General features: G+C 50.0%; 1 protein-coding gene across 1 annotated transcript; it reads left to right on the top strand.

Annotated features, from left to right (window-relative positions):
* Positions 1-339: 339 nt before the first annotated feature.
* Positions 340-8,112, top strand: LOC115334974 (complement receptor type 1). Its single transcript, XM_029999965.2, is given in 13 exon segments — positions 340-391; positions 517-554; positions 556-703; positions 1,446-1,542; positions 2,278-2,360; positions 3,323-3,517; positions 3,946-4,128; positions 4,684-4,869; positions 5,006-5,099; positions 5,466-5,551; positions 6,208-6,639; positions 7,037-7,060; positions 7,298-8,112. Coding segments are annotated over 13 exon segments (1,662 nt in total). The 3' UTR covers positions 7,342-8,112.
* The last annotated feature ends 2,578 nt before the right edge of the window (positions 8,113-10,690 follow it).

Here is a 10,690-nt window from a genome sequence, read left to right as displayed (position 1 = left end):
GGTTGTTAAGCGGCATCGCTTCCTACCCGATAAAGAAAAAAGCGGCCGCGCCGTGGGAGCCACCGCGCCCGCGGAGCTCGGCGGAGCTGAAGCCCCCGTTGACCCTCAACAGCCGGAAAATCCTGATCCTGATCCTAATCCTAATCCTCCTCCTCCTCCTCCGCCCCCGGCGCGTCCCTCGGACTGCAATAAGTGACGAGGATGCGGAATCGGCCCGGCCCCCGGCCGCCCCGGAAAGGGCCGTGCTCGGCGCTGCGCACCGCCTCCGCCGAGCCGGCAGCGGGAGCGGCAGCGGCACCGGCAGCGGCACCGGGAGCGGCACCGGCACCGGCAGCGGGCATGGCGGTGCGCTGGCTCTGCGCGATGCTGCTGGTGCTGCCCGGCGCTTGGGGTAAGCGGGGCCGCGGTGGGGAGAGGGGCTGCGTGGGGCTGGGGTTGCGTGGGGAAGGGCTAAGGCGAGCTCCAGCCCCCCCCCCGCCACCTTTCCCCCCGCCATCATCTCCCCCCTGCCCGCAGGTGACTGCGAGCAGCCGCCGAGGTTTGTCTTCGCGGAGCCCCCCCCCGCCCCTGCAGGAGTCCTACGCCGTGGGGACCGCGCTGAGATACACGTGCCGCCCGGGGTACAAGGTGGCCGGGGGCAAGTCCCTGCTGGTCACCTGCCTCCCCAACTCCACCTGGATGGCGACCCCCGACTTCTGCATCGGTGGGTTCCCCCCCCCGTGCGGGCTCCTGGGATCCGGAGGCGGGGGGGGGGGGGGTTGTGTGCATCCCCTGCTGTACCCCAGAGCCCACTCGCGGCTCAGCACAGTTGAGAAGGATGGAAGGATGCTCCCCGGGTTACTGGTTTTGGGGGCTGTGGGGAACAAGCACGCGCCCTGCGTGCCTGCCCGGGGTTGCCCTTCCCACGCAGAAACGCTAATCTCTGGGAGATGATCTCTGCCCTTTTTAATGACTTTACCATCTCGTGATGCGGTGTAAATGCTATAATACATCCGCACAGAAACAAGGTACGGTGTGGAAAAGGCTGTGGGAGCCTGTTGTCCCCGCGGTAATGCACCTGTACTGGCCCTAGGGTGGTCAGTGTGTCCCTCCCCGTCCCCTTCTCCTTCACGCTGTTTCCTTTCCTGTGGACCAAGACACCTGCCCCGAGCCTGCTGCGGTCTTTATGAGTTGCTTTTCTCAGTAAGCGTATAAACCTTGGCTTTTCTTATTTGTCCTTAGCTCTATTTGTGCTCTTATTTCCTTTTTGTTTGTGTTTGTGTTCAGTTCCGCAGAAGTTGATGTGGATCTTTTATCTTTTCTAAAATTGCTGGTACTTGCTCATGAGGGAAGTCAGGTGCCCGATAAGTGGTCAATTAGTCTGTAATGACACTGAACAGCACTGTCACCTGCATTTGACAATCATGCTATAAAATAAAGCTAATGCCAATCACTTGCCCTTCCAGGGAAGTCTTGCAGTCCACCGGATATCATGAATGGCAGGTTTAACTACACGACCAACCTCCAGTTTGGGGCGACAATAACCTACAGGTGTAACGCCGGGTAAGCGTTGGCCCAGGCTCCTGGTGAGTCGATGGAGCCGAGGCTGGGAGACAGCACCCATGGGAGACTCGGAGGCTTTTAATAGCTGGGGGCTGTTGTCTTGGCAAGCACAGGCACAGCGGGAGATGTTCGGAGTGGGGAGCCATGGGAGTCAGCCTCTCTCCTGCTCTTGCTGTCAAAACATTCTCTTCTGGGCATGAGAGAGTGGTCTTTGCAGATTGCTTTTTGGTTGCTTTGCAAAGAATTTTGTTCCTTTCCTGTTGGTGCTCATTAGTAACTCAGCGTTTGCCGTAGTGCAGTGGGTCCGGCTGTCCACGTCTTAGCTAAGGGGTCTCAGGAAAAGAGGGCTGCGGTGTCCTGGGGATGCTGGCAGCAGGGTGAGAGGGAAAGGGAGCGGTTAAGGTACGTCAGTGACACCTAGCTCTGCTCAGAAGATAAGTTGCTGTTTGGATCTACCACTGCGCAGCACAGGGCTGAACAGACTCAGGGTAGGGATGCTGTCTTGCTTGTGGTCCTGTGAGCTTGTATCCACCCACTGCAAGTATTAAGTTTCCTTTAACTGCATCATATATTGCATTTCTTTAGGTATTGAGAAAATTGTATTTTATAGGAGGGCTAGCTGTTTTTCCCCTGGGGTTCAGCTCCTCCAGAGAATACCATTAGAAACTGTACAACTTTCTGAATTTCCCAAGTTTTCTTCACTTTTTTCAGAGACTCATCCTTTTCTTTTCTTAGGTACCGCTTAGTTGGGAAGCCATCTGCGCAATGTGTACTTAAAGGCAATGAAGTTTCTTGGGATCATGTTCCGTACTGTGCCAGTAAGCAGATCTTAAATGTTTTGTGTACATCTCTTCCTCAAAGAGATTGTATCACTATATACCGGTTAGTTTGGGGAATGGCAGGTGGATACTGTCTTTTTGGCACCTAATGCAAATTACATTAGCCTTTAATGAGACTGACTGCTTACCCTTCCTCCAAACAAACACTCTCGGTGGAGCTGGGAATGAAAATTAAATACTAAGGGGGATCTGTGGATGTTGGCAGCAGCTTTGTAGTCAGATCTGTGAGAAAAGCAACTCCCGAGGCTGTTTGTTGGCATTGCCCAGCACAGGCACGCAGCAAGCTTTCTGCCAAGCTGGTGCGGACGCTGCATCACTCCTGTTGTGTTTTCTGTCAGGCAACTGTTGCTGAATTGTTGATCAAGACCTGTGCTTGACTGGGAGTGGGAAGCCTTCAGACATGACTGGACATCCAAAATCTCAAATTTCAAAGGGGAGATAAATGCCAAGAGTTTTGGTGGTGCTGTTTGGGCTTTTTTAGCATCCTGTGGGATGGGCCTGACCATCAGTTGCTGATAGCTTAGGTGGTTTGCTGCTATAATAGGTATTCTGGCCTTATTCTTGTTACCACAACGAAGGTAGGAAATGCCATCAACAGTAGGTGAGGGTCCCAAACTGCTTGGGGAGACCATGTTTATTGCCTCCAGAAGGCCTCTTCTGTAGTGTCTCCTCTTGGACAATAGATGCTGTTTTGCCATTTTACCATTTATCCATTTGAAAAAAGCCTGGAAAACATTCCGAATTTAAAGGCGCATTCAAGACTTTAGGTTGAGATGATTGCTTTTGGGCTGCTTCCCTGTTTTTAATTCAACTTTTTTTTGTTTGTTTGTTTGAGTTGGTTTTTTTGGTTTGGTTTGGTTTGGTTTTTTTAGTAGCTAGGCCTCAGTTTTATATTTGATGGAAATGTTGTTGCGTTTTCTTGCTGTTGCTTTCCCATGCAGGTATTTCCTGTTTACCACCTCCTGTGATCGAGAATGGGCAGCTCATCAATGAGGACAGAGACTTCACCTTTGGCCTGGTTGTAACCTACAGGTGTAACAACAACAGTTTTTCTCTTATTGGAGATGCCACGATTCAGTGTACGGCGAATGATGACCTCCAGGGAATATGGAGCGGTCCAGCCCCTGAATGCAAAGGTAAATGCTTTCTTTCTCTCCTTATTCTTTTGACTTTGTTTCTTATCCTTCTCCAGATCCGTACTTTCCCGATGGGCTGCCAGTCATGAGAACGTTGATTTGAGTCTAAAAGGATTCCCAGAAAGCTTAATGCAGTAGTCTCCCAAGTCATGGTCAGAGGCAGGGCTTGGTTTAATGGGTTCTTCAGCCCACAGAAAGCCTCCCTTTCCCTGCCCATGCCTAGGGCTTCCTGCAAATGAAAAATGAAGCTGTCACGTGTGCAGTTTCTTAATGACACCTCTGTTCACAGAGTACTTGCACCCCACTGGGATCCTTCCTCTCTCAAAGTGAAAGGACGGCAGCTCTCCTAGTAAGCTTCTCGTGTAATGCATCCGCAGGGCTTTTCCTTCTTGTAATAAATATTCTTATTGTCTTATCTTCACTTCCAGTGGTCGCATGTAAAAATCCAGAAGTGGAAAACGGGAGAAGGTTATCTGGCTTTGGCACTGCACACACATATAAAAATACAGTGACCTTTGAGTGTAATCCTGGTTATTTATTGAATGGTAGTAGTGTAGTTACTTGTGAAGCAGACAGTACCTGGAAGCCACCTCTGCCAACATGTGACCCAAGTGAGTACAAACAAGTTTATTTCCTTGAGCAATTGTGATGAAGTAGGTCTAAGAGCTGTTGAGCAGATCAGCTTCTGAACCTTGTGCACTTGTAGCCATGCCCTTGCAGAGCATGCCAGCTTGGGTCCTCAGTGTGGCAGCCCAGGCCAGTTATATATTTAGTCCTGAAGCTATTTATTTATGAAGAGCAAATGATCCAAAAGTGCACTGAAAGGAGAGATACCTGACAGGCTAGCTTCACCAGCTTCCAGACCTGTTGGGCATGTTTGGCTTCTCAGCTCAGCTGAATCGAGGTCCTGCAGGTTGGGTTGGTGGTCACTGAAGGCGCATCTCTTGAGACAGAGATGCTACCCAGTCTCCATCTTTTCTCTGGTTAAGCAAACTGTGATATATGCTGCTGTTTGCTAAATGGGTTGTATGCAAACTGTATCGCAGAAGCTGATATTCAAACAGGTTAAAATGCTGTGTGCTCCAGAACATGCAGTTTGCTATCATTATTGCAGACCTTTTGGGTACTCTTCTGTAACTAACCTTGCTTTTGTCTCCAATCATTAGTCCACTGTGGTCCTGCTCCACACTTCCTTTTCGCTGAGTTAACAATGGCTGTGGGTGACAGGTCCCCTGTTGGAACCAAGCTGAGGTATCGGTGTAAACCGGGTTATACTGCAGCAAGTGGAAAGTCCTCTCTTGTCACTTGTCTGAGTGATACAACTTGGTCTGCAGACCCAGACTTCTGTATACGTGAGTATCTCCGTTTCTCTCCTGTCCTGACTGACTGTGTGAGTTATCTGTACATGCTTGAGATGTTACTCTGAAATTTGGGTCATGCCCATCTCTGGGTTTGAAGTCATTCCTGTGCTGCTTTCTTTTCCTCTAGGACAACAATGTACTCCTCCCACGATAGAGAACGGGGATGTGACTGGAAATGGTTTCCTTTTTGAGTCAGTTGTGACATTCACCTGTCATCCTGGGTGAGTGGATCACTGCTTAAGAGGGACCAACTTGGGGGTCAGAAGACAGGGATCCCAGGCAGTAACATCCACCCCCCACTCTGCCCCGGTTTCCCAGTGCAAGTCTCCAGTGAAACCGTATATTATATCTTCAGTGAGATAAGCAGGTGGCAACAGACACGTCCTTGGTAATGCAGAGAACTGCTGCAATTCGGCTTTCATTAGTGCCCTTATTTAGTGGCTTTGATGTGGCCAGATCGTTTCATAGCAGGGCAACTTCTGTTTAATAACTCGACTGCATGCAGTGGTGGGGAGGTGGGGCAAGGACCCTTTCTGGGTTGTCTTCTGGAAAGTCTGGAAAGTACTAAACTTCTTCTCTTTCTTTAGGTATGAATTAAAGGGGTCTTTGTCTGCCAAATGTGTGGTATCAGGAAATGGAGTTGATTGGAACACAACATCTCCATACTGTGAAAGTAAGAGGGGAAAAACCCTGCACAGAGCCATTAAGATAATAGTTGGAACTGCGCTGGTGTGGCTGCCTTGCTGACGGCCTTGGGCTGCTCTTACTTGTGCTTTCTTAATTCAGTCAGCTGTAAAATTCAGGATTTCAATCCTAACTCATGCTGTGAGGCCTTAGGTGTAATATTCTTGTACAATTCAGAAATTATGCTGACGAAGTGAAAGGAGCGAGGGAAGAGCAGAAATTATAGAAAAAAACAGTCACAGGAGGAAAGTTTTCTTTCTCTAGTTACCAGGGAAAGATGAAGATAACTGGATGTTAGAACTCTCTCCACTCAATTTGATATAATGGTGAAATTGGGTGTTACGAAGTCAGTGTATAGTGTTCTGTGAAGGTAGAAATGGCTGAAACATTTCTTCTAGCCTGATTAGGCACTTCACTGCCTTATTTCATGGGGTGAGATCCTGGAGGCTATGTTGTGCAGTACGTGTGGTACGTGTTGCGCTAACGTGCAGTAACTGAGGTCCAGTGCCACACAAGAAAGCTCAAAGTATTTTCAGTTGCTGCTAGATGCATGGTGTTTGGCTATGTCTCCTTCTCCCCGTATACCTCTTCACCTTTTCAGTTAGGAGAAGCACTCAGACACTCTTACTGATGTTCCTCCTGTAGGTCAGCTCCCACGCATTCTCTGCAAAGACCCCCCCACGATTGACAATGGGATGCACAATGGCACAAAGGGCACAGAATTTGTCTACGGCTCCGTTGTAGTTTATAAATGCAAGGATGGCTTCACCCTTGCTGGAGCAGCCTCTATTCACTGCAAAGCAGATCATCAACACCATGGAGTCTGGAGCGAGCCTACTCCTGAATGCAAAGGTGATGTTCCACCTGTGGAACAGTTCCCTCACGTTTTCTGTGGAAAGCCACCTACGATTGACAATGGGAAGCACAACGGCACAAAGGACGTGGACTTTGTCCGCGGCTCCACTGTAGCTTATAAATGCAATGATGGCTACACCCTTGCTGGAGCGGCCTTGCTTCAGTGTATTGCAGGAGATCAATACCAGGGAGTCTGGAGCAAGCCTGCTCCTGAATGCAGAGGTAACTGTCTCCTGTGTCTGTCTTGCTGCCTCCTCTCTGTCTTCAAAATACCTATTTTTTCCTTCCTCTGTGAATCCTCAAATTGGATAATTCTGCTAAAGGAGTAAGCCTTCGATGCTTCCTGAAACAGCTTCAGTTAAAATCTCGTGCCAAAAGAGTATGATTAGTTGCAGCATGGACTCGCAGGCTAGTGGAAATGTATCCTGGTAAATACATCTGGGTTTTAATAGGTAAACATCTCTGGAGCTGGGCTGTGCAAGGCTCGAGTTCTGTGTGTTGCTTGAATTGTCTTCCATGTGCATTAGCTCTGATTTGAGATACTGCGTGTCGTGTAGTTTGGTGAATTACTGTGCTGAATGGGTGCGGAGTTTCACATTTTGGCTCGCTTCCTTTCCAGGTGGAGCGAACATGATCATTGTTGGTAAGTCATACGTATTCCTGTACTGCACTCTTGCCTATCTTTGTGTGATTGTCTCCTGTGTGTTCGGCTTGAAGTAGGCTTAAAAGCCTTCTGCTCCAGGCTGTTGTCCTGTTTATATTGTTGTTGCTTTGAGATCATACTGTGAAAAGGCAGGGGAAGGCAAAGGGGACCAGGGAGGGAAAAGATAGTTGAATATGTTTGGAGTGAAGACTGAAGCTTCTTATTTGTCTCTTGTAGGAATCTTCCCCCTCCTCCTGGCAATTCTGATTATGAACGTCTAGATTAGGGAAGAGGCACGGTGGGAAGGCACCTATAGACGTGTCGGACTTGATCACGCTGATCCCAGTGCTTTGCTTTTCCTTCCTGTGAAATTGGCCTTGAAGCAGCAACCAACAGACCTGGGGTGACAAAGCCCAGACGCTCTCTGCCACTGCCCGGCAAGCACTCGCACTTTTGGCTGCAGCTGCGCCTCGTGTTGGACCCAGCAGCTCGTGCGGGGGACTGGGATGGGATGGGTGGGGTGGGAGGCTCTCTGCCGCCCAGCTGAGAATGCTCCGCGGAAATCAAGTGCAGTTATCCCTGTGTTAAGTCGCAGTGATGCCAAAGACCTTTACGCTGCAATAGAGTAGGCTCAAGAAAATCCTGCGCTTTGGGTAACTCCGCATGTTCAGTGTCTCAGCCCCACTGAGGGCATGTTGTGCCTGGTCCTGACCAGGATTTAGGGGTTTCTTAAGCATCCTGAGGTGGAAAGCGCTGCCACTGCCGAGAGGATTAACGGTGAATGTCTTCATGTGAGTGATACATACTTAAAAAAATTGTTTGATACAAATAGGATGCATAAGGTGGGTATTATCTGTGAGTACTGAAAGCATTGAAAATGTTCATATAAAAGCGCAGCTGTAGCCATTACTTCAAGGCAAGTCTGAATCATTCTGCAAATAGCAATCCTTACAGATCAGTAATTTTACCAGACAAAAAAATTTAAATGCCTTATTACAAAGAACTACTATTCTGACTCTTCCCGTATGCACTAAAATTAGTTTTAAACTTCAGCTGAAGGTCTCTGCCCTGGCACTATCTTTGTGTCACATCAAGGCTTTTCTGCAAGTAGCTGGCGGAAACACCCTTCCTGTCTCTGTGGTGACTTAACGCTTCTTTTGAAGTGCCGAAGCTTTCGGTGGGCTGAAAGCCCCATGAGGAACCGTGCCGGATGGGTGCTCGGGGCAGCGGAGCTCATCCGCAGGCAGGTGGCGTGCGGGCCAAATGCCGAACTTGCAGGTGTCTTGGCAGATGCCACCAAAAATCAGGAAGCTGCTGCGTGTGAACCTTTTCACTTTCTGCTCAAATGCCACCTGCCTGGCGTGACTCCGATGCAGGGAATCGCTGTCTGAACTTGCACTTTAAAGGCTTTTTCAGGTGGTGCTGTGCACCCCGACCATGCTGGCTCCCACCGTGGGTCGGCCGGGTGCCAGCTCAGCCCCAGGACACCTCGGGGCTGCTGTGATGCTGGGGAGGAAGAGCAGGGTTTTGGGCTGCTGTGATGCTGGGGAGGAAGAGCAGGGTTTTGGGCTGCTGTGATGCTGGGGAGGAAGAGCAGGGTTTTGGGCTGCTGTGATGCTGGGGAGGAAGAGCAGGGTTTTGGCCTCTTGCTCCGCTCGCGGCCAGGCTGGCAGGCAGCTGCACAGGGCGACTTGCTCCGACGCTGCACCCAAAGTAGGCGCAGGTACGCATCAAGCCAAAGCCTTAATTTACTCCTCCGTGGGGAACGGGACACAAACCCCACGTCTTTTGTGCCCTTTGTTTTCATCCCGTCTAACCTGACCTAGTTGATGGTTGTGTTGAGGACGGTTTGCGAGGGTGGATAGAGGTGAGGGAGGGAGCGTGCTGTCCCCACCTCGAGTCAGGCTTTGGCAGTGCCACAAGGACAGCTCAGGTGACGGGACCTCACTCACCTTGTCTAAACCAAAGACACGGGCAAAAGTGCCCTTGATTGTTTGGCTGACAGAAAGCCCACGCTGTGATGTTGGTGTCCTTTTCTGGTTTTAACTGAGCCTTGCTAAATGATCACTTAATAAGCTAAAGAGGTAAGTAGCATCTCGTAAAATGAAGTAACAATTTGAAGGTTTCCTGGGAATCCTGTTTATAAGGGAAACAAAACTGTGATGGGATTTAAACTTGTTAAGCCTGAATCCAGCTTGAGACACTAGGACTTCTAGCTGCTGGTAAAGCAAGATTTTGAGGTTTGGGGTTTTGTCTGATGCAGAGGTACATCACCTGTCTGTGAGTTTCTCATGATGCACAGTTGGGAATGGGAAGTATTCGAAATGTGCCTATTACATACTTTTTGTTTCTGCATTTTCATCAGTGCTTTCCTGTTAACAGGAACATGCATCTAATTAGAGGGAAAAACACACATAGCCATTTCCGTCAACATGTTAGTCTTGTTCCAGATAGACCCACAAAGTTCTTCCTTTCCAGCAGAGCATTGTCCTGTTCAGCTGTCACTGGGGTGCCACGAGATGCTGTTTTCGGAAGCCAGTCTTGCAGAGCAAGCACTTGCAGATTGCCGGTTATTTTTATGTATCTCTTACTGTAAGCCATGTGAGTGACTAGATGAACAAAACACCAATGTAAAGCCTCATAGCTTAGTGTCGTGTTCTGTTCTGTTATTTTAATTCCAGCACAATCGTTCCTACTGCATAGTCCAGAGTGGTTTTTCCAAATGATTTAACACATGATTTGGGGGCCAGCTTGAAATGATCTCCCTGCAACCAAATGGAAGGAACTGTGAATGCTGTGACATAGCTTACGGGTGTTGAAAAAGGCTTATCTACTGTGTTTGTAATTGAGTTGTACGTAATTTTGTTTTATAATCTGAGTGCAACTAAGCAAGTGCAATTCTGAAGAATAAATGTTGGATATGTAAATATCAGAAGCTCTTTGTCAATAAAAGGGATAAAAAGACTTGAGTAACGCACGTCTTGCTGCTTGTTTTAGGCTTGGAAAGCATCCTCCGCTATGTGAGGTGGGGAGCTGGAGGTTGCTGCCGCTGCTCCTACATCAAAAAGTCCTGTCTGGATTTTTATTCTTCCAGCCAGCGGCGAGGGATGACGCCAGCATGGATGAGTCCTGGAGCAGCCAGGGTCGGCTCAGGAGGATTCGGGTCCGCAGCCGCAGGGCAGTGCGCAGGGCTGGGCCGGGCGCTGCGCATCCCGGTCCGAGCACCCACGGCCCCGAGGGACAGACGTGTCCCCAGCGGCCACTGGTCCCATGCGTGCGGGAGGAGGGAATGGCCCGCTCTGCCCTTCCCGTAGCCAGGCGGGCAGGCTGTACCCCTTCGGCTGGTTCGTGGGAAGGGCTGCCATCGCCGCCAGAGCCCGGGCCACTTCCCCTGACCGAGGATGCTCTCCACGGAGGGCACAGTTGGGCTAACAGCACCTCTGCGCCTGCAACCCTCTTTCACAGATGCCCGTGGGTCCCAGGGGTCCATCCTCCCCTGCCAAAAATAGCAGCAGAAGCAGCATGTGGGACCCGCAGCCTCTCCGGGGGTGGTGGCTGCGCCCACCCTGTGCCGGGCAGCCCACGGGTTCCTGTCCCGCGGCCCTGGGAAGCCCCGCAGCTGCGGCTCCT

Source organism: Aquila chrysaetos, chromosome 24 (genome assembly GCF_900496995.4).
Source record: "Aquila chrysaetos chrysaetos chromosome 24, bAquChr1.4, whole genome shotgun sequence".
Classification (NCBI taxonomy): Eukaryota; Metazoa; Chordata; class Aves; order Accipitriformes; family Accipitridae; genus Aquila; species Aquila chrysaetos.
The sequence above is the reverse complement of the archived record's forward strand: the minus strand, read 5'-3'. Positions and strand labels throughout refer to the sequence as shown.